Source organism: Trichechus manatus, unplaced genomic scaffold (genome assembly GCF_000243295.1).
Source record: "Trichechus manatus latirostris isolate Lorelei unplaced genomic scaffold, TriManLat1.0 scaffold00073, whole genome shotgun sequence".
In the NCBI taxonomy this organism is placed as follows: Eukaryota; Metazoa; Chordata; class Mammalia; order Sirenia; family Trichechidae; genus Trichechus; species Trichechus manatus.
In genome coordinates this window covers 11,219,480-11,244,243 of record NW_004444009.1, presented here as the reverse complement: position 1 = coordinate 11,244,243, position 24,764 = coordinate 11,219,480, and the positions used below count along the sequence as shown (strand labels likewise).

The following is a 24,764-nucleotide window of genomic DNA, read 5'->3' as shown; positions in this document are numbered from 1 at the left end:
TAGAAAAACAGCTGAACGCCCTGGCTTTCTGAGTTAAACATTCACTTGCAGCTGAATGATGATCAGAGGGTGACCACAGGAATGCTGTTGCCAAGAACACTGTCTCCAGGAAGGAGGCAGCCTGTGGACCTGCCACACTCAAGAGCATTGTTCCAGCACCAGCAAAATCATGACTTGGGGCCACGTGCTCTTGAGTTTCATTTCATGCTTACCTCCTGTCTTAATCATCTAGTGCTGCTCTAACAGAAATGCCTCAAGTGGATGGCTTTAACAAAGAGAAATTTATTCTCTCACAGTCTAGTAGGCTACAAATCCAAATTCAGGGCGTCAGCTCCAGGGGAAGGCTTTTTCTGTCAGCTCTGGAGGAAAGTCCGTGTCATCAGTCTTCCCTTGGTCTAGGAGCTTCTCTGTGCAGGAACCTAAGGTCCAAAGGACATGCTCTGCTCCTGGCACTGCTTTCTTGGTGGTATGAGGTTCCTATGTCTCTCTGCTTGCTTCTCTCTTTTATATCTCAAAAGAGACTGGCTTAAGACACTATCTAATCTCATAGATCTAATCAATATAACTGCCACTAATCCATCTTATTTCATCATAGTGATAGAATATACAACACATAGGGAAATTATATCAGATGACAAAATAGTAGATAATCATACAATACTGGGAATCATAACCTAGCCAAGTAGTCAGATATTTTGGGGGGACACAATTCAATCCATTGCATTACACTCTTTGCCCCCCCAAATTTTGTGTCCTTGCCACATGTAAAACACATTCACCTCATCATATCACAGCAAAAGTCTTAAATCAGCTCCAAGTCCAAAATCCAAAAATTCTTCCTCATCTGTGAAATCTAGAATACAAATTATCTGCCTCCAAAGGACAATCGTGCAACAGGCAGGCACAAGCTAGGCATTTCCATTACAAATGGGTGAAATTGAAGGGAAAGAAGGCATAACATGCACCAAGCAAGTCGGCAGAACACATTACATTAGCCTTCAAGGCTTGAAAATAATCCTTTGTTTTCTGAGACCATTTATACAATAGCCCTGCCCTCCAGACTCTAGGTATTGGCCACACTCTCCAGATTCTGATTGGAGGCCACTCAGCCCTGGGCTTCAGCTTTGCCTTCCAGGCCCACTGGGACAGCAACTCTGCTCCCTCAGTTTTAGGCACACATAGTCCATCTGAGTGGCGACTCCACCCTTAGAAACACCCGAGGCTATGTCTCCACCCTTTGAAATCCCAGAGGTCATGGCCATACTTTTTGAGGCTGAGGCAGCTTGGCTTCTTGTGTTCCTTGTGTCTTCAGCTTCTGCTTCCTGTGGCCTCGTGGCCCTCGGGCCTCACGCCTGCATCTGCCCTGCTGGGGCAAGTGTTCCAAAGCTCTGTAGCTCCACCAATAAGTGGTTGGAGGTACCCCACTCTACAAGGAAGCCTCCTGTGCACAGGCAATCAGCTCCATTGCTTTGTGGGTCAGCTCCAGCGCCATCTTGTGGCGGTGTCCTGGTTCTGCTGCTGATGGTTCTCTGCTGCTACCGGTCCTCTTCTGCTGCTGCTGCTCCTCTATCCATTCAGTTTCAAAACCGCTTCCACATTTTAGGTATCTGTTAGAAAAGCACCCCACTCTCTTGGTACCAAATTCTGTCTTAGTCATCTAGTGCTGCTGTAACAGAAATACCACAAGTGGATGGCTTTAACAAAGAGAAGTTTATTCCCTCACAGTCTAGTAGGCTACAAGTCCAAATTCAGGGCATCAGCTCCAGGGGAAGACCTTCTCTGCCAGCTCTGGAGGAAGGTCCATGTCATCAGTCTTCCCTTGGTCTAGGAGCTTCTCTGTGCAGGAACCTCAGGTCCAAAGGATACACTCTGCTCCCAGCACTGCTTTCTTGGTGGTATGAGGTTCCCATGTCTCTCTGCTCACTTCTCTCTTTTATATCTCAAAAGAGACTGGCTTAAGACACTAACTAATCTTGTAGATCCAATCAATGTAACTGCCACTAATCCATCTTATTACATCATAGTGATAGAATATACAACAGATAGGGAAATTACATCAGATGATAAAATAGTAGACAATCATACAATACTGGGAATCATAACCTAGCCAAGCTGATGGATATTTTGGGGGAACACAATTCAATCCATGATACCTCCCTTTCACCAGACTGCAGTTCTTGCAGAAGAAGAAACAAATAACCTGCTCATCATCATCATCAGCTTTATTTTCTTAGGAGCTGAGTTTCTCTTGCCAGAACCCTTCTAGGTCAAATATACTGCCTTTTTTTTTTTTTTTTCTCCTCTCTGTTAACCAATAGTATCTGCTACATTAAAAAATTTTTTTAGTGTAAGAGTAACCCTCATATTAAGAAAATATTGAATATGGAAAAAGTATAGAAAAAGTCACCTCTAATTTTAGTAGTCTTACAAAATTACAGTTAGCATATTTGTGTGAATCATTCCTTTTCCCTGTGTATGTGCATATATACATAGTATGCACATTTATCTATAGATATATGTATATCTGTATATCATGCTAGTTTGTATTCTGCTTTTTAACAGTGTGCCATTTTTACATTGTAAGGACTTCACAGCCATCCATTTAAATACTCTTATTGATAGACATTTAAGGGTTTTTCAAAGAAACTGATCATTTCAATGACAGATACAAACTTTTCTTAGATAAACCCCAAAATCTGGAATTCCTAGGGAAAAGGATAAGATGTGAACTCATGGTGCTTGATATATATTCTGAAATTGCTTTCCTAAAACGTTATATCAATTTACTTAGCCACTAACTAATAATTTAATTTAAATGAAGTCATCAATATAGTAGAGAAAAATAAAAACCTCACTGATCTTTCAGTTTGCATTGCATTGAAGAATGGTACTAGGGATGACGAATTCTAACCATGATTATTTACTAGGTAGGAGTCCCTGGGTAGTCTCTGGGTGGTGCAAATGGTTAAGCAATGGGCTATTAACCAGTAGGTTGGTCTGAATCCATCCAGAGGTGCCTTGGAAGAAAGACCTGATGATCTCCTTCCAAAAGGTCACAGCCATGAAAAGCCTATGGAGCAGTTCTACTCTAACAATGGGGTCGTCATGTCGCAATAGACTCACAGCAACTGGTTTGGTTTTTGGTTTTATTTACTAGTTATATTTCTTCTCTTGTAGAATCATCACTATTTTTGAGGGGGAAACTATCTGCTACTAATAGGGCATTTTGGAGCCCTGGTGGTTCAGTGGTTAAGTGCACGGCTACTACCCGAAAGGTTGGCAGTTCAAACCCATCAGCTGCTCCTTGGAAGAAGATGTGGCAGTCTGTTTCCATAAAGATTTATAGCCTTGGAAACCCTATGGGGGCAGTTCTACTCTGTTCTATAGGGTTGCTATGAGTTGGAATCGACTCAATGGCAGTAGGTTTGTTTTTTTGGTTTTGGTAGTAGGGCATTTCTTCCCTATGGAGGCAGTGTATTATTACAGCAGAAAGAGCAAGGGCTTTAGGATTCAAATCCATCTTATGCAAAGAACTGGACATGCTGGCACCAACCACATGAGGTTTAAGTTTCATTCATTTGCCCACCACAGACAGACCATTACATCCATAAGACTAAAAGGAGGATCTGATCGAAAAGGAAGATTTGATCATTTAATTAATATTCTTGTCTTTAAGAGTTCCTTCCAAACTATATCCTGCAAATGAGGCTCCACCTTGGGAATAAAAGAGGCTCAATTTTTTTCCCCAAGCATTATTCTTTCCTTTTAGTCGGGTGCTTACACTTTTTAAGCGCTTACTTACCAAAAGCAGTCACATATCAATTAACCTTCGTGACAACTCTAGGGGTGGGTACTAGTTATTAACACCTTACAAAAGAAAAGAACCTGGACCTTAGGGAGGCTAAGTAAGTCATTTGAGGTCACACAGCCTCCATTTGCCTACGTCGTTAACCAAACACTATGCAGTGATTCCTTTGCTAGCTACTGCAGTGTCCTCTAGACAAATCAGAGTTAACAGTCAGCAAATAGTAAGAAAATTGATGCTGTTCAGCTGAGGAGAAAGATACTCTACATAGTACATGCTACTCTTTGTAATCGCTCTCATTTGAACAAGTTTGCCACTACAGTCCAGACTGAATGGAAGAAAGGATGTCTGAATCTAAAACCCTAAAGCTAGAGCACATGTCGGAAGTGATGTACTTGAACCTCTCTTCAAACCACAGTGATCCTATAGGACAGAGTAGAACAGCCTCATAGGATTTCCAAGGAGTGGCTGGTGGATTTGAACTGCCAACCTTTTGGTTAGCAGCCAAGCTCTTAAGCACTGTGCTACCAAGGCTCCTTGAACCTCTCGTAGATGCTTCTAAACTCTGAAGCAACTTGGCCTAATTGCTCACATTAGGGCAAGCCAGGCAAGCTTGGGTTGTCACTTCCTGTCAAGTACTGAAACAGTTTTCATAATTGCAGAAGTCTATCATTATCATTAGCCTCTTTCTTTATGTCTTCTAGCCAAGTGCTTAACCTGATAATTAAAACAAGCCAGGTTGCAAAGGTGGAAATTTACTGTTTATCTTTCCTCATCTTTCCAAGCAAAAGTTGGTGAGGGGGGAAGGGGGCACACTTACACTAATTATTAAATTTATTATACTATGAACCCTTTACTAGGGAAGGAAAAATCCAAACACTTCAAATTAAATCATACAAACTAATATCCAATTTATCAATCTGAAATTCAGTACAGTAAAACATTGATTCATACTAAGTATTAAACGGCTTCTAACCACAAATTTTCCTTTTTAAAATACAGAAAAACCATTTTAATATTGACATATATATCTATGGTACAAACATGAACTACTAAATTTAGACAACCCAAGAATCCAGAGGGTTATTCATCAATGTGATTAAATCAGGGAGAAACCACCTCTGAATTTTCCACAATTTGTTTTACCATCATCACCTTTTACTAATTTTTATACAAATTATCATTTATGTTGGCTAGTTAATTCAAATTCTGAGTTGACTTAAGTATAACATGACAATATGGTCTTGTTTATGTTACCGTGATCTTCTGCAATTTTTCAGCCTATCAATTTGTTTCCTGATGATGTGGACCAGTCACCAGAAAAGGACATCATGTTTGGTAGCAGGCCAACGAAAACAAAGGAAATCCTCAATGAGATGGAGTGACACAATAGCCACAACAATGGACTCAAACATACCAGCGATCATGAAGATGGTGTAGGACCAGGCAATGGTTCGTTCTATTATACATAAGGTCGCCATGAGTTGGAGCCAATTCAACAGCAACTGACAACAACATCAATTTCTTAAGTAATTTGCCAGCTTTGACAGGAGCCTATTTCAGTGTATTCTTGAACAGTCCCAAGTCTGTTTAGGCACTGCAACTAAGAACTGTATTTCTTACAGTTCTTGTTTTGACTTCCAGAGGGTGGGGGCAGAGAAAAGGCAGATAGGCAGGTGCTCTCTGCATATATTTATTTTCCCAAAGCAGCCACTGAAACTATGTGAACCGAAATAAAACTTAGTCCTCAAATGGACTAAGGGACAACAGACTGAATCAGAAAGCCTAGCCACTTCCAGTGTTGACTTGCAACACAGGATTAGCTGGTAACAAGGAAGAGATGGCAGAGTAGGCCTTTATTGAGTTCTAGCGTTGGCTCTGTTACCAAAACTGACTTTGAATAAATCCCTTGAGCCCATGTATCTTCTGTGGTAAAAAGCCAGGGTTGGACTGGGTGATCTAAGGTTTGGTTCCATCTTTGAGCCAGTTACTAACCTTTGCTGCTGAAACACAGCAACTTCAGAGCCCTTCCTGCTTGGGAGTGGTAGTGAATCTATGGACAACAAACTCCTCACGCCATTAACCAGATTCAACTATTGAACACAGAACAAAGCAGAGTCTTCTGTATGGATGCAGTTTCAATAATTGGGATAGGGGAAAATAATCCTTTACCCCTCATTGTGCTTCATTTTTTTTTTTTTTTTACATTTCCTTTACTTGCATTATTTCACTGATGGTAATCCTCATTTTTATAGAAGGGGAAAGAGGCACACACAGGTTGTAGACTTGGGTATATGGAAAATGGCAGAGCCCAAACTAGAGCCAAGCCCGCCAACTCTCCCAGCAGGCTTCTCACCTAAAATTCCTCCTCCATCTGTCATGACACTCAGGCACAGAAAGGGAGTTTTTCATTGTGCCCTTAAGGTTAGCTGCTCTGGATGCTCTCAGTTCAAGAGAGGTGGTTTCAAAATTCCCCTCCTGCTTGCTTTTAAGCAAAGAAAAGAACAGGGAAAAATAAAAATAAAACAAGCCATATACACAACTCCCAAGGCACATAGCTGGATGATTTAATATTAGGGCCAAACTGAAACCTGATAATGAAAATGAAGACAAAGCAATATTTTCCTCAAGAAAATACATATTTGGAGGAAGAAACTTTTTTTTCCCCTCATTAAAAAAATTATTCACAAATTGTTTTGTGACATCGGTTGTGATCCCTGCCATGTGTCAGCACTCTCCCCTTCCCTTTCCACGCTGGCTTCTCCATGCCCATTTGTCCAGTTTTCTGTCCCTTCCTGCCTCTTTGCTTTTGGGCGGGTGTTGCCCATTTGGCCTCATATACTTGATTGAACTAAGAAGCACTTTTCTCATGTGTGTTGTTTGTTTTATAGGCCTGTCTAATCTTTAGTGGAAAGGTGGACTTTGGGAGTGGCTTCAGTTCTGAGTTAGCAGGGTGTCTGGGGGCTATAGTCTTAGGGGTTCCTCCAGTCTGTCAGACCAGTAAGTCTGGTCTTTTTTTGTGAATCTGAATTTTGTTCTCCATTCTTCTCCAGCTGTGTTTAGGACCCTCTATTGTGATCCCTGTCAGAAGGATCAGTGGTGGTTAGCTGGGTACCATCTAGTTCTTCTGGGCTCAGGCTGGTGGGGGCTGTAGTTCATACAGTCCATTAGGCCTTTGGATTAATATATATATATTTAAACTGTGCTTTAGATAAAGGTTTACAGAGCAAGTTTCTCATTAAACAATACACATTTTGTGACACTGGTTGCCAACCCTGTGACATGTAAACACTCTCCCCTTCTTGACTTTGGGTTTCCCATTGCCATTCGTCGAGCTTTCCTGTCCCCTCCTGCCTTCTCATCGTTGCCCCTGGGCTGGTGTGCCCACTTAGTTTCATATACATGGTTAAGCTATGTGTACTACTGTTTGGTTTATGGGCCTGTCTAATCTTTGGCTGAAAGGTGAACCTCAGGGGTGACTTCAGTATTGAGTTAAAAGGGTGTCAACAGGCCATAGTCTCAGGGGTTCCTCCAGTCTGTCAGACCAGTAAGTCTGATCTTGTTTTGTGAGTTAAAAGAATTTTGTTCTACGTTTTTCTCCAGCTCTGTCTGGGACCCTTTATTGTGATCCCTGTCAGAACAGCTGGTGGTGGCAGCTGGGCACCATCTAGTTCTGCTGGACTCAGTCTGGTGGAGGCTGTGATAGTTGTGGTCCATTAGTCCTTTGGACTAATCTTTCCCTTATGTCTTTGGTTTTCTTCATTCTCCCTTGCTACGGACAGGGTGGGACCAGTGGAGTATCTTAAATGGCCACTCAGAAGCTTTTAAAACCCCAGATGCTACTCACCAAAGTAGGATGTAGAACATCTTCTTTATAAACTGTTATGCGAATTGAGCTAGCTGTCCCCTGAAACCATGGTCGCCACAGCCCTCAGCCCAGTAATTTGGTCCCTCAGGGAGTTTGGATGTGTCTATGAAGCTTCCATGACCTTGCCTTGGTCAAGCTGTGCTGACTTCCCCAGTATTGTGTACTGTCTTACCCTTCACAAAAGTTACCACTTATCTATTGTCTAGTGTTTCCTCCCACCCCAACCATCAAAGATTGTTTCTGTGTGTAAACCTTTTCATGAGTTTTTAATAATAGTGGTCTCAAACAATATTTGTCCTTTTGTGATTGATTTATTTCACTCAACATAATGCCCTCCAGATTCATCCATGTTCTGAGAAATGTTTCACAGATTCCTTGTTGTTCTTTATTGTTGTGTAGTATTCCACTGTGTGTACCATAATTTATCCATTCATCTGCTGATGGGCACTTAGATTGTTTCCATCTTTTTGCTATTGTGAATAATGCTGCAGCGAACACGGATGTGCTTATGTCTATTCATGTGACAGCTCTTTTTTCTCTAGGATATAGTCCTAGGAGTGGAACTGCTGATTTGTATGGTATTTCTATTTCTAGCTTTTTAAGGAAGCACCATATCATTTTCCAAAATGATACTATTTTGTATTCCCACCAGCAGTGCCTAAGAGTTCCAATCTCCTCACAGCCTCTCTATTTGTTATTTTGTTTTTTTGATTCGTACCCAGTTATGTTGGGGTGAGATGGTATCTCATTATAGTTTTGATCTGCTATTTCTCTAATGGCTAGTGATCACGAACATTTGGAGGTTGAAAAAACATTTTTTAAAAAAGATGTTTATTTGGAAAAGTCAGCCTCTTACACAGGTTTTGTATCTATAGTTTCACTCTGTTAATTACAATGATAATTTAAATTCTTGGAATATAATTAATTGAATGTTTATCAATATCTTCCTGCCTCAATTTAAAAGATACTAGGTTAAAAAATATTTACAGTTTTTCTTCTGGTCTGTCCTCCCTCCTATCATTACACTGAGCCCATTTCTCTACTTTTCAGTAAGTGAAAAGGCTCACAAAATCTTCAGGTTTGTGTGGAAAGAATACTTCCAGTAAATCTAAGCACAACATAATTTTCTTTAAGGCCTTCTCAGAAAAAAGAAAAGGAGTTATTTATTGAAACTGAGCACACTTAGTAACTTCTCTCCCAATCTTATCCGTACTGGCTTGCCTGGGGCCAAATTTCTTTGGCAGTCTTTAATTTGAACACACTGAAACACACACACACTGAAACACACACACACACACACACACACACACACCTACCTTTAAGCTGAAGCAGACATAAATGGAAACACTATGAATAAAGGGGGAAAATTCCAGGAAAAAAAGTTCCAATAGTCTCACAGTTTAACTGAAGTTTTAGAAAAACCTAAGCTGAATTCAGCTACTGTTTCAAATATCTGTCTACATTTATTAGATGCGTTGCATTTACTAAGGAGACACAAATACAGTCTTGTAGATTTTAATTCTAACTTTTACAGTGAGAAAAATAATATCAAGTGATTTCAAAAGGGGGAATGATCTATATAACCACTCAAAAAGTGTCTTTGAACAGGGGAGCAAAAGTAGTAATTTAATGAAACAACCCTCAAGCGCTTGGCTTCTAATCAGCATCCCAAGAAAAGGTATCAAAGAGGTATTAACTAGTACAATGTGGCTAGAGAAGCCAAGATATCTCCAAAGTTTTATGCTTTAAATTTCCTAAATTTATACATAGCAGGCATATATGCCAGGCAACTACTGAGGCTTGGAAAATATTTTAGTCAGCATTTTATAAAATCCCCAACTTTCAACCAGTATTTCTATCCATAAATCTTCCACTGACAATGTCTAGCAATATATCACAAATAATAATGAAGCAAGATTAATTTAAAATTTTAGATTTGCCTCCAACAAGTTAGTTGTTATTTTTCCTTTAAACATGACACTTAAAATAGATAAATTCAGCAGAATGGTTAAAAAAGTTAATGCTCCCTAAAGAGTTCTAAGACTAAAACTTAAGGCACATATTATAATCTTCACGCCGCTGTTAAAAGCTAAGATTAAAAAAAAAAAAAAAAAACAGAAATAACTACTTCCTTCCCTCATCTTTTGCCAACCACTCCCTCACCCAAGGATATGGCATTTTTAACTCAGGCTACTAAGGAGTGAAACAGAAATTCCACAAGGAACACCTGGTATAATTTCCACACAAACGTCCACTGTCTGCATTGAGCACCACTGGTAGGATACAGGCCAGTAGAATATTTTCAGGTATCTTGGGTCACAAGCTGCTCCATTTACCCTTCAGCCTCATGGGCTCAGACTGGACTCTCCTCCTCTTTGGGGCTTCCTTCTGTGCCTTTCTGCTCCAGAGATTCTGCTGCTTTAGTAACTTCTTTTGGCTTCTCAGCAATAGCTACACTGGCTTCCTCCTCTTTACTTTCCATTTTCTGCTTCTGCTCTTTCTGTTCTTTTGCCACTAGTCGATAATTGATGCCCATGCCAATGAAGAGATAGATACCTGAGAAAATTAGGATTACGCCACATGCCCAGTATGTGTACTTGTAGTCTCCATACACGTCATTGAGACGACCTAAAAATGTCCAAAAAGGAAAAAAACAAAAAAAGTTATGTAGGTAAACAAGTATGCCCTTTCCCAAATAAAGCTTAAGGATCCACTCAAAGATGTCAATCCAATCTTTAAGGCACCCACAAATGACAATTAGTCTAAAAAGGAATGGCTAAAAATTATCTGATCCTTTGTTTATAATGCCACACTCATTTTGGATGGCCTTGCATATCCTGTTGTTTTTAGGATTTTAATTATTTAAAATAATTAAATCTTGGCAAATTTGAATTGGGAAAGACCTAGAGATCACCGAGAATCAATTTTCTCATTACACAATGGAAAAAGAAAAAAAAATTGTTGCTCAAAAGAGGTTTAGGAGTTTTGCCCAAGGCCACAGTTATTTCAGTTTCCTAGGCCAAAGCTCTTTCTCAGACATCAGCAGTCCCCAAAGCATGTTCCTATGAACACTCGTCCTATACTAAAAATTTAACCCACACCAGTATCCTTCCACTGTTATAACTGCTTAAATTCTCACAACAGACAGATTTTATCATCATCCCCATTGTACAGATATAAAAATTGAAGCACAGAAATGTTAAGTAACTTGCCCAAGGTCACAAAGCTAGTAAGTGAAATAGGTTGGCTTTAAACCTAGGAAGTCTGATCAGGGGCCTACACCCTTAGCCACTGTGCTACACTGATACCTCTCTCATGTTTCAAAAGCCAAGTAAATTTGGGAAGTGGCATATCATATCCTTTTAAAGATTCAAAAGCACATTACCATATTACAGGCTTTGCAAGATCCTGTAGTAAAGAAATCTCTTTGACTTGGTGTCCTCAAACTTTTAGCCAAGTAAATTTGGGAAGTGGCATATCATATCCTTTTAAAGATTCAAAAGCACATTAGCATATTACAGGCTTTGCAAGATCCTGCAGTAAAGAAATCTCTTTAACTTGGTGTTCTCAAACTTTTTTTTTTTGGCCATGAAACCCTGTTATAGTAAATTTTATTAGCATCTCATCAAACTAGTATCTCAAGGAATAAAATTTGGAAAACCCTACTCTACATCTATAAAGGACTAATTCAAAATGATTCCATAGGGTTTTCTAACTCAGAACATTATTCATTCAGCAGTATTTACTGAGCCCTTATCACATGCTAAGGAGCCCTGGTAGCATGTGGTTAAGTGCTCAGCTGCTAACCAACAGGTTGGTGGTTTGAACCCACCAGCTGCTCCGTGGGAGAAAGATGTGGAAGTCTGCTCTGGTAAAGACTTACAGCCTTGGAAACCCCATGGGGCAGTTCTACTCTGTGTATAGGGTTGCTATGGGTTGGAATCGACCCAACAGCAACAGGTATTATCATATGCTAGGCATTGGCTGTGCTAGCAAAGGAGATAACATCCACAGTTCAGTGGTGTGGTGCAATGGATCACTTTTGTGTGGCCTTTCTAGCTCTGATCTTGTAACTCCCACCAAATGATTGGGCGCGACTGTGCAGATATGGTAATTGTAGCCCACGAAAGGGATTGGTTAGTTTTGCCATCCCGCTGGACTTGAGATGAGTGACCCCAGAGGTGTGAAAGAGAGGATCCCACCACCACCAAGGAAGAACAGCCAAGAGCCAGGCCATGCAGAGCCTTGCAGGCCACATTAGGGAATCTGATCTTTATCCTAAAAACAATGGGAAACAAATGGTGAGTTCTAATCAGTTGGAATATCAGATTTACATTTGCAAAGATAATTTTGCTGGCATAGTAGAAACCAGACTGTAGCCCACTTTGAGTGGATATGGGTAGACTAGTTAGGAGGTTACTGGAGCAGCCCAGATAAGAGATGGGAGCAGTTGTAATAGAGAAAGTAGACATATTAGAGAGATTTAGGCGGTGAAAACTGGCAGGATTTGGCAACTCACTGGGTACGGAAAGGGAGGAAGAAGGTATTATCAGATGACAGTGTGGCTCTTCTTTGTGTGTCCTCACTCCCCAAATCATAATTTCAAAAGTATGAGTCATGCCCAGAAGGAGGGCCAAATTCTCCCCCTCGTGTTATCTATTGGGCTATTAATTTAAAATGTGAAGTACTTAGTAATCTTAGGGAATAGTCCCCAAATTTTATACTCACTAGCTGTGTGTGATCTTGGTCAAATTATTTCACCTTTACAAACCTCTGTGTCTTCATTTATAAAGTGGAGATTATAATAGTCCATCCTTATAAACTTGTGAGATACGACAGGATATATAAATGGCTAGGACAGTCCCAAGAAATTCTAGTGGTGCAAAAACCCTGGACAGTACTCTGGGTAAGCAGCTGCTAACCAAAAGGATGGCAGTCTGAACTTACCCAACCGCTCTGCAGGAGAAAGATCTGGTGAACTGCTGCCGTAAAGACTGTTGTTTGTGTGCCTTCGAGTTGATTTTGATTCACAGTGACCCTATATGTCAGAGTAGAACTGCCCCATGTGGTTTCCTAGGCTGTAATCTTTATGGGAGCAGACTGCCAGGTTTTTTTCTTCCATAGAGCAGCTGGTGGGTTTGAACACCGACCTTTTGGTTGATAGCCAAGCGCTTAATCATTGTGCCACCAGCTTAGAAAACCCTATGGTGCAGTTCTACTCTGTCACATGAAATTCAACTCAAGGGCACTTAACAACAATAGCAACAACAGGACAGTCCTTGGTACACTGTGAGCTTCATACAGTAGCAATTATTATCATTTTAACGATTACCATTGAGATACACTCCGTCAGTAAAATGAAATCACCGTCAGTGCTTTAAAGGTAGCGTTGTATTTTACACATTTTCCTATAATAAGCATATTAATTTTATGAAGAGGAAAAACTATTTTAAAAAACCAGAATTTTGTAATATTTGATTCTTTTTTCACTTGATGGTTCAACTTAATCCAATTCTGTATCTGAGCAGTTATGCTGTACAAGCATTGGGCCAGTACCGAGGTACAGAAATGAGATTTGCTCTCTGCCATCAAGCAGCTTACTAACCTCTGCTTTCTATCACCCTTCCAATCTTGTACACCTGTTATACGATAACAGAAACCAGAGAGGTAGGGGGACATACTATACCTAACATTGGTGGCCCCAGGAGGACAGGACAGCATTCCACAATGGTCACCAATCCCACAGCGCTGGAGAACCTCTGGGGTCCAACGAGGTCCATCAGTGTTTCAAATAATACTGAGCTGAGCCATCCAAATGCAAATCCAAAGAATACCGCATAGACACAGAACCCAATATAGCTGGTGGCTAAAGGTGCTAACATATGACACACTCCATTTGCAATAATAGAAGCTGCAAAGAAATACTGAACACGAGGTCTTATCCACCTTGTGTTGGCTACAAGTCCCATGGAAGGTCTGGCGACCATGTCAACAAAGGCCAGAATAGAAAGCAGGAAGGCAGATTTCTCGCTAGAGTAATGCTTACTCTTGCCGTAATTACTAAGAAAGACTAAAGGTGTAAACAGTCCAAAAAACATAAGTACATTGCCAGAGAGGTACAGCAAAAAGCCTCTGTGAGTAAAAAGGGAAAAGTCCAGGAATCTGTTAATTGTTTGGAAGACTGATAGTTTCTCCTCTTTGGGGTTTCCGCCAATAAGATCTGTATTTGCATCACCTGCATCTTTTTTTTCATCAGATTTTCCAGCTTCCTGAAGGGATTCTTTAGACTTCTCTTTCCTTTCGTTGGTTGGCTTGGGCCCTATTGGTCGCATCAGGGATCCAGCTACACAGCAGTTTAGAAGGAGGCCCCCAAGAATTAGGAAGCTTCCTCTCCAGCCAAAGATACCAAAGAAAGCCTGGTTGAGGGGAGCCAGGGTAGAGAGGAACACAGGGCTGCCTGCCATGGCCAGTCCATTTGCCAATGGTCGTTTCTTGTAGAAATACTTGCCAATCATGGTTAGAGCTGGATTCAAGTTGAAGGCAAGTCCAAGGCCTGGGGAAGAGGGGGAAAAAGAAAAAAAGCACATACTGTAATAAATGTCAGAAATATATTTGGAATTACTTAGCCAGACAAAGAAACTAAGAGGTATAAATAATGGAAAGGAGATAAAAGTCATCATCATTAGAGAGGCCATATTGTAAAGTGGTTTAAAGTGTAAGCTCTAAAACCAGAATACATGGGTTCAAATCTCAGCATCACCACTTACTGGCTTTGTAATCTCAGATATGTTGAGCCTCCTGACTGTTTCTTAATATGTAAAACAGGCACACAGCACTGTTGTGAGGAACACAAGACTTAATTCCTATAAAGCACTTAGAACAGTGCCTGGAATGTAGTAAGCACTCAGTAAATATTAATTATTGTTTGTATTATCTGGAGGGAAATGACTGTCTAGTTGTCAAACTTGGTAAAATCACCTGAAGGGCTATCATAACCAGTAGAAGATCATTAAGCAGACAGTTACGAACAGAGAAAAAACATATTTACAATAGAAAATGCAATACAAAATTATCCCTTTCACTACAACACCAATGATTTTAAAATGTGTAATTTATATGACTAAAATTGTGAAACTTGCCTGAGAATTAAAAACGAAACACAAATACAAATAGTCTTTGGATAATAAAAGATAACACTGTCAAGATGTCAATACTCCCCAACCGAATGTATTAACTTAATGTGATTCCAATAAAAATGTCAGTGGATTTTATTTTGGGGATGAGGTAGAGTGACTCTAAAATATATTTAGAGAGCAAATACACGGGGTGGGTGAAGAATTACTTTACCCAAAGAATTTGTTGTGGGAAGTAACCTCTAAACCCCTGGAATTTTCTAGTAACTGGAATGTCTTTGTTATTCATGGAGAACTTTGGACCACACCTGACAGGTTATGTTAATGAGGTGACTCATGCTGGGGTGGGGGTGGCCATGCAGAAAGACCCACATTACATCAGCCTGAACTCCAGGGAGAAGTGGGGGACTGGAGACCACATGGGCAATGACTCCATCAATTGTGCCCACCTAATACCAAAAAAAAAAAAAAACCCCAAACCCATTGCTGTCGAGTTAATTCTAACTTATAGCCACCCTACAGGACAGAGCAGAACTATCCCATAGGATTTCCAAGGACCAGCTGGTGGATCTGAACTGCTGACCTTTTGGCTAGCAGCCTACCGCTTAACCACTGTGCCACCAGGGCCCTTGCCTACATAATAAACCCCCCTAAAAAGCTCTGGACACTGAAACATGGGTGAGCTTCCTGGGTAGTGACAGACATCAATGTATCCCTGGGGATATGGGAAGTTTTGTGTTGGGGACCCTCCCAGACCTCGCCCCATGCATCTCTTCTTTATGCCAGTTCTGATTTTATATCCTCTCAGTGGCAACAACAATATAATAGAACTGTAATTGTAAGTGCAGTGCTTTCCTGAGTTCTGTGAAACATCCTGGCAAATAATTGAACCCGAGGGGGTAGCTAGCAGGTCAGAAGGGCAGGTGTCCTCATGCGATAGTGGGAACCCTTGAATTCGCAGCTAGCAGGTCAGAAGTGGAGGTGTCCTGGGGAGTCCTGAACTTCCGGATGATCTCTGAAGTTTTGGGCCTATTTGGCAGTGTGGAGGACTGTGCCCTTTAGCCTGTGAGATATGACCTGGCCCTGGTGGTTAAGGGACAGAAGAACTGCACTGCAGGTAGTGTCAGAACAGGACATAATTGAACTGATTATACTAGACATGGAAATCACCAAGACATTTTTGGTGGTGCAGGGGGGAGGAGTGGGACCAACCCTGACAGATACTTAAACATATTTACAAAAGCTGTGATCATTAGAACAGTGTGGCCCTGTCTCTGGAAGAAACACCGATCAATGAAAATGGACAGCAAGTCCAGGAATAGACCCAAAATATATACAAACATTTAATGTAAGATAAAAGTGACATTTTAACTTAATACGGAAAGAACAAATGAATCAATACATAGTGCTATTATGAGTAAATATTCAAGTAGCTTTCTAAATGCTCTTCCTCACAGTCCCCCTTACCCCTAACCCTCTTGCTTCCTACCATCTGTGTTTAAGCCATTCACAGAGGCTTAAACCAATAAACCAGAGTGGGTCACTCCCTTATTTCAAACCTGCTAATGGCTGCCTATCCACAGTCTTTACCCTGGCCTTACCTCCCTCCCTGACCACATACCACACCTTTCTCACATGTGCCAATAATAAGCATGCTACTGACTTAAGGCCTATGTTTCCCTAGAGTTTCACAAAGCTAATTCTTTGCTGTCACTCAGATCCCTACTTAAAGCCATCTCGTCACCTTTGGTGACTACCAAAGTGTCACAACACTTGGTTCTAAGGCTTTGTAGGGCATTTATCGCTACTTAATATTTTTTCTTTTTTATTTATTTGTGAGTCTTTCATTGTCTGCTTCCTCCCATTTAAGGGAGTTGTTGCCTGAACTTGTTGCTCAATCCCCACAACACCTAGAACAGTGTCTGGCATACATATGGTTATTGCTGAATAAATATTTGACAAGTGAATCAATAAAAGAAGAAACAAAGTTGTATTTCTTCTCATTTTATGTTAGATGTTTTCATCCATTCAGAATTTTTAAATGTAAAGTATAAAGCATACTAAAAGAAAAAGTAGGCAAATAATATTCATGATCTTGGAGTGGGAAACAACTTTCTAAGAATGATATTCAAGACTGAGGGTTTTGAAACCCTGAAAATGTTAGAACATTTAATTAGGGGGAAAAAGTAGAACAAGATTAAATCAAAAATTTTCAAACAGCAAAAAATTAATTGGGAAAAATAAATGCATCTCATGCAAAAGGATAATTTAATATATAAAGTTATTACACATTATTCTTATATCAACAAGAAAATGAATACACAAAAATGGTCAACAGGCATTTTGTAAAAAAATATACACAGTCACAACATATGAAAAATATTTACCTTACTACTAATAAAAAAAAAAAACCCTGTTGCCATCAGTCAATTCCGACTCATAGCGACCCTATATGACAGAGTGGAGCTGCCCCATAGGGTTTCCAAGGAGTGCCTGGTGGATTCAAACTGCTGACCTTTCGGTTAGCAGCCTGAGCTCTTAAAGAGATGCAAATTATAACCAGGAGACATTGTTCACCTGTTAAACTGGCAGTGATTAAAAAAAAAGACAATATCCCATAGTTGGCGAGGACACTCGTTCTCATATATTGTGGGTGGGATTTCTGGAAAGTAACTTAGCTTATATGTATTAAAGACACACACACACAGCAGTTCCCCTTCTACAAATCTATCCTGATAAAATATTAATGTTCACAAAAGACTATCAATCAGATACTGTTCAACAACCTAAATATTCAACGATTAATAACACTGATTAAATTATGGTATATCCATTCAATGGAATAATAAACATTAAAAATGTTATATATCATAATATTTAAAGACATGGAAAGATATTTAAGATATATATTAAGTATACTTAATACCTTGAGTTCATTATGGCAATAATTCAATATGGCAATCTGGCTATTAAAAAAAATCAAGTATCTTCTACCTCTCAAAAGTATATCGGGGCATTCTACCTACCACATAACTCCTGCTTTATGTTTAGTACTTTCTCCTTCTCCAATAGAAGCCTACTTCCTCTTGTGAGGAAGAAGTTATAACTAATGACCACTCTTGCAACAGGTTGCCAGGTACATTTTATCCACCACCGTCTATTCTTAGGGAAACCATCTCTTTCAAATTCAACGAACAATGAACATCTATATGACAGCAATACCTTTAAAAGTTTGCTTTTCTAATGTGCTAATTTATCTATAGCTCTTCAATATAATCCAGTAATTTCTATAAGGAAGTAATTTCACTCAAAAGATCTGACAGATGAATGCACATAAACACCCAACAGCAGCAGTAAATTAATGCTTGAAAATGAATCAGGAGCAACTCACCTCCAATGACTCCAATACACAAGTAAAGTTCCTGTACACTGTTACAGAAAGAAGCTGCAATCAAGCCACAGCCTGACAAGCAGCCACCAGCAATCATGATTGGACGACTGCCATATTTATTCACCAGGACACTGCTGATAGGACCTAAGAGATAACCAAAAATGTAGTAGTATAAAGGAAAAGAACCTACCCCTCATATCTACACAAGGCATTAATGACACTAAATGACAAATCCTCCAGAATAAACAGATAGAACAAAGGGCAATGGTAAAGAATATAGCTTTCTGTAATTATTTCAGAGTCACAGGTATGTGTACTGGAAAATAAAGACGCTAGAAAACATCACTGTATATCTTCTATATCTAGAAATATTGGATGGAATTTTATTAAAATACAATAAAACCTGAAAAAGTCAGAACCTGTCAGAGAAGGAAAACTCAAATATTTTCCACTAACAGAGAGAGCTAGAAAAGTGGTAAGACTTCCCCCATCAAAGGCGGAAAACTTGTGAGACCCAGGAAAACAAAGCAGTCCCATTGAGTTCCAGCTCTCACAGGTTTCACTGTATAAAAGACTCTAGTCTATCCTTAGTCTTTCTCTTATAAGGCAGAACAGGCTGAAAACACTCTGGTAATGGATGTTCATAGGCTTCTTACTGTATCTAGGATATGATCAACATATATTTAGTAAGTTTGCTCTGTTTTAATTTTTGGACAGGCATCTGGAATAAAGACAACTGATAGGATGTGATATATGAACATATTTGAATACACGTTATCATAAATGTGGTTTGTGTTGTTTAAAAAAAAAAAAAATAGAACTGTGCTCCATAGGGGGTTTTCAGTGGCTGATTTTTCTGAAGTAGACTGCCAGGCCTTTCTCCCAAGGCTCCTCTGGGTGGACTCAAACCTCCAACTAAGCGCATTAACCATCTGCACCACCCATGGACTCTTTCTCCTCGGTAACCCCACAAAAAAGGATACTTAGACTCTAACAAGCATTAGCATCTACCTCTGACCTAAAGCACTAAAAAAAAAAAAAAAACTAAACCAATCATAACTCAAAACATACTAGAGTTCTGGGTATGGCTCAAGTGCACAAGTAAAGAATTATTACATCTGTAAAAGTGAAGATAATTCTTAGGGGACATAATATTTAGAAGCCAATCAAAACAAAATAACCCATTTAGTAAAAAAAAAATCTGCCACAAGGCTCATAATAGGCAATTTGTTTTTCACAGTTATTTCAGGAAGGATGACAACCCCAATTAGCTATCATTAAAAGTAGAGAATAGGTCCAATTTATAGGCCTATTATAACAAATTTAGAGAAATGTGCTAGTTATCTTACAAAGAGTTGAGGACAAAGAAGGAACCAACCGTTTCCTCAAAGGAAAGTGTCATGTGCAATTAGCACTACTGACATCACTTACTTTTGATGTAAAATGCAAGTGGCTCTCAAACTCTTTTTCAAGAAATTCTGCAGCTCAGAATTTCAACATGTGAACCTCTGATCTGTAGTCAGCCTAAAGATACACTGAGGACCTGGAGCAGGTACCTCTGGATAATACACCAATTTCTTCAAGTCATAATGGTCAGAACATTATTAGAAATCCTGGCAGGTTAGTGTTCAGAGCCGCCAAAATTACTGGCTCTCAGAAGCTAGAATATGGTCCAAAGTCCCTTTTGATTTCTCTGAACTTATTAAAAATAATAAGTACTATAATTTAGGACTTAGGTTCTTTAAAAAATTATTCATTTAATAAACAAAATAAGCATATGTTCAAACTTTAAAAAGTACAAAAAGATATACAGTAGAAAAAAAGTCTTCCCACTTCTGTTCCTAGCTACTCAGTTTAACCAGGTTACCTATTTCTTCTGTGAAATTAAATCATGTGCTTGATTAATTTATGACTTCAATTACTCACTCCTGTTTGATTAGCTTATGTTATAAACTTCTAAAAGGCTAGGGTCGGGACGAGTGCTCTCTATCACTCACAACGCCTAACATAACTCAGTGCTAAACATGACCATAGGGCTCAATAGCTACTGGCTGAATCTGTCACAAGTTTAGCAGCCTAAGGCTAAATTATTTATAACTGGAATGTGGAATCTCTATAAAAGAGCTAAACAAGCAAACAAACAAAACAAAATCCATTGCCATTAAGTCGATTCCAACTCATAGCGACCCTATAGGACAGAGTAGAACTGCCCCACAGGGATTCCAAGGAGCAGCTGGTGGATTTGAACTTTGACTTCTTGGTTACCAGCCATAGTTCTTAACCACTGTACTGCCAGGGCTGTTAAAGAGCTACATATGAGAATAATCTGAGGTACTAAATTTCCACCAAAACCAAGATTAAAAGAAGTAAAAGCTTGGCTAAATAAGCAACAAGATACACTGTCAATCCCAGTAAATAAATACACTTGGATTTAGAATTCCTGCTAAACTACCAGATATTTTAACTATTACAGTGGGCTTGACTTTTACAAGTTAAATTGTGACTTGATGTTCCCAGGTGAAACACAATTTTAAATGATGTTAAGTAAACAACTTACTCTCTACATTTCCTTCACAATTTGCCAAAGAAAACAGAAGGGGAAAAAATGACAAAACTTCATTGTGTAGGGTACAGCTGAAATGCTTTTGGACTCATAAAGTCACAAGGAACAAGGGACAGATTTTATTGAGTTCTTTAATTCTAACACCATGAAAAGATTTTACCTGAGACTTTGAACAATGCTATTCAGGTTAGCCTGACTTATTTTAATTCTTCCAACAACATTTAGAAAGTGTCTGTATTTATTTAGCAGAGAGCAATAACAAGAAAAATCAGTTGTTGTCACTGAAAACTTTTTTTTTTAGCTCAATACTTGAGTTGGATCAAATCAGGGATCCTCACAATTTCTCATTTCTGTTTCAGAATACTACAGTAGAACAATCAGAGCAAGACTTGCCATTGGGAAGAGAGGCCAAGGGAATGAAAAAATGTAACTCTAAATGTGACAAAAAGCTTACAGAAATAACATTTCAAAATACCTCACTGAATAAGACATCAAAAAGAAAAGTTACCTAATACAGAGTCTCTGGCTGCTTAATGGTAGTTAAAAGAGCAGGCCTTAGTGGGTACTTACCTCCACCATACATAACAGCCAACATGATGGAGGATATCCATGATACTTCACTGGTGGTGGCATTGAATATACCTTCAATTTCTTTGAAGAACACAGTAATAGATTTAGGAAATGCATAAGAGAAGCCGATGGAAATGAAAGCTCCAACAACTACTGCCCACCCCCAGCCTCCATCTGGGGGGGTGTATCCAACTGGACCTCCAACTGCTGGTGGCATTGTACGTGAAGATAAATTTCAAAATGCAGGTCAGATCCAAATATCTGAAAGATATTAAATTAAAATAATACATCAACAATAGTATGTCCCACAAAACCCCTTACACCTAGCTTTGAAGTAACAGAATGTTCTTCAATGTTACCTAACACAGACATTGTTTTCTGAGAACATTAACAGAAAAAGTCTTAGATTTACGGTATTGCCCGTTATTTTTAGCAGCTTAAAGGAAAAAAGCTCCCTACCACTTAGAAAGCATACCAAAATAAGTCATTTTTAATACATGTAGCCTTTGTATAGTGTACAGGTATTGAAATACACCTACTGGCTTTTATCAGTATCATAATTCCTCAAATTACTTACTATAAATATGCCTCATTTGACTTATGTGCTTGCAAAATTCACCTAACACCCTAAGAAAGTTTCATGTTTTAAATACAGCCTCTACAAGTTTCTCCCTTTTCCCAAAACACATTCTTTAATACTTAGTTTCTTTTTACTTTCTCTTATTTATGGGCTGATTTATAATTGTTAGGAAGTAAGTACCTAACTCACTAGATATGTAGCAATTTGCAAAATAGAAGATCATTCCGAACAAACAAAAGTCTCGCTTACTGGGCTGGAAAATTATTTCAGAAAAATTCCCTTTCATCTAATTGCCTCAATTCATGGTATTTCTTTCCCCACGGTATGACAACTAAATAACAGATAGTCAATACAGTTAAGCTCTCAAATTGAACTCTGATTTCAAAAGATAACAGTTATAAAAACTTGAAGTCATCCAGTGCTATCTAGTGAACAGCATGGTTAAAAAAAAAAATCTCCTGTTAGATTATGACAAGGAGTAGATAGAGTGAGCGTTTGGTGGTATGCTTATCTGGCTTCTCATGAAACTCTCCTTTAACTTATTTAAGGTAACTTTCACCCTATATTTCAACTCATTCTGCAACACTATGTTAGCATGCCCACTTCAGATTACCTCCACTCAGGCCGTATTACAGCAATAATATAGAGACAGCAATCTCACTCTTGGCCTCAATGTTCTTTAGTCTAAAATACAAATCCTAGCTTAATAGCAAGAGTAGTCTCAACTTCTAAATACAGTTCCTTCCAACTGATCTGAATACTTCAAATATGATTTAGGACAAGTGACCTTGTAGGGGTAGAAAGAAAACAGCCCCTACAGAAAATTTTCCTAAAAAATGAAAAAATGAATAAAAGGGGGAGGAAAAAGAAAATAATAATCAATGCTCTCAACTGAAACAATTCAACAAAAGGATACTAAGGTAAAATACAATCATTCCCAGGTATTTATTAAAGGCTTACTACATGCCAGGCCTTTTGCAGGTACTATAAAGACAGCAGTGACTAAAATAGATATAATTCCTATCCTTATCTAATCGAGAAGATCTCAGATAAATGTAATTAAAGTTAAAATTTAAACACTCTAGTACAATGGTAAAGACAGGTAGCAATGTTAGGCATTTGTGTTTTGGAATTTTTTAAAGAGAATGCTGCTAATGTTTCACCATTTTGAACTGGTATTTGCTGTAGGCTTTTGGTAGATCTTTCTTTTGGTTATGGTTCTTGCTGTATCTTTTTCTTTTTTCTATGTCCTTACATTTTGTGTATCATTACACAGCATATATCTTTTATCTAGTCTGACAATCTAACTTTTTTTTAATACCAAAAATTATTTTATCCTCTTAGGCTAAATAATAATGATAAAAGCAACAACAAATAAAAAGAGTAGAAGTACTAGTAATAATAATAGTGGCAGTAACTAGAACAAAGACGGTAATGTTTCCTTATATTTAAAAACTTTTTAGTCATTAAAATTTTTTAAATTATCCTACAGTAAAAATCGACTTGGATATGGACATAAACTCTGCCTCCAAAACCCATATTTAAATGAAAGACCCTTTTTAAGGGGGGAAGGAGGACTCTTGCCAGACCACTGAGTTAATGAATTATTTGTTATTTATATATATATAAATTAGACAGAATTACAAAACTCAAATTAACTTAAATGAACATTAATTCAATGAGACAGATGATGCTGTCTTGCTGAAATCAGATTACCGCTCACAAACTGAATTCGACTAAGCTACTATATACTCCTTTGTATTTGAGCTACCACAAAACTTCATTTTGTAGGGTTTACAGTGTTCCATGACATCATCTGATCTTCACTTGTATAAACCCATCATTTACATATTAGTTAAGCTTCTACTGTTCTAAATTAGCCTGCACAGTTAAAGTCATACCGTTTACTACCAGTATTTATTGTAAAAACTAGCCCCTCCAAAAACAAATGCATAGTGGTTTTCCTTTAAGTTGGTCAGTCACGATATGCAGAAAATGCTTTTGTTAGAACTTTAAACTGTCATTAGAATGAATCCCAACATTTAAAATTCTCAGATCCTAAATAATACATTATTTATGCACGTATATACGTATATACAAACATTTTTAGTGAGATTACAAGAAACCCTGTATCAGAGTAATGCCACCACAAAAGTCCTAGACACACTATTCAGATTCCTCCAGAAGGGGAAGATTTCCTCCAAAGTTCCTTGAGAGGCTTTGTTTAGCTTTTTCCCAAGACTCCCCAGGGTCCTTTGGCCAGAGAAACAGGTCTGAGATGTAATGAGAACCAGCAAGCTCCACTAGGAGAATCCTGGATTCCAGAGGCCCAACTATTTATGTTGAAGATCAGTTAAAAAAACAAAAAACAACTCAAAGACCATTAATAGAAACAGAAATACCATACAATCCAGCAATCCCACTCCTAGGAATATATCCTAGAGAAATAAGAGTCGTCACTCAAATAGACATATGTACACCTATGTTCATGGCAGCATTGTTCACAGTAGCAAAAAGATGGGAACAACCTAGAGGCCATCAACAGATGAATGGATAAACCATGGTACATACACACAATGGAGTACTATGCAACAATAAAGTACAATGATGAATCTGTGAAGCATCTCATAACATGGATGAAACTGGAGACATTATGCTGAGTAAAATAAGTCAGTCACAAAAGGACAAATATTGTATGAGACCGCTATTGTAAAAACCCATGAAAAAGTTTACACACAAAAAGTAACAATCTTTGTTGGTTACCAGGGATGGGAGGGGTAGGGGGGGAATACTAAATAGGCAATAGATAAGTGGTATCTTGGGTGAAGGGTGAGACAGTACACAATACAGGGGA

The 24,764-nt window shown here is 38.7% G+C and overlaps 1 protein-coding gene across 1 annotated transcript in view; it reads right to left on the bottom strand.

Annotated features, from left to right (window-relative positions):
- Positions 1–8,487: 8,487 nt before the first annotated feature.
- Positions 8,488–24,764, bottom strand: part of LOC101348876 (monocarboxylate transporter 1) — a 47,838-nt gene continuing 31,561 nt past the window's right edge. The window contains exons 2-5 of the mRNA XM_004380393.2: positions 21,331–21,591; positions 18,198–18,341; positions 13,360–14,226; positions 8,488–10,301 (exon numbers count right to left, since the gene is read on the bottom strand). Of these exons, the coding sequence (XP_004380450.1) occupies positions 10,027–10,301; positions 13,360–14,226; positions 18,198–18,341; positions 21,331–21,547 (1,503 nt within the window). The 5' untranslated portion in view covers positions 21,548–21,591 and the 3' untranslated portion in view covers positions 8,488–10,026. The remainder of the gene's footprint in view (positions 10,302–13,359; positions 14,227–18,197; positions 18,342–21,330; positions 21,592–24,764) is intronic.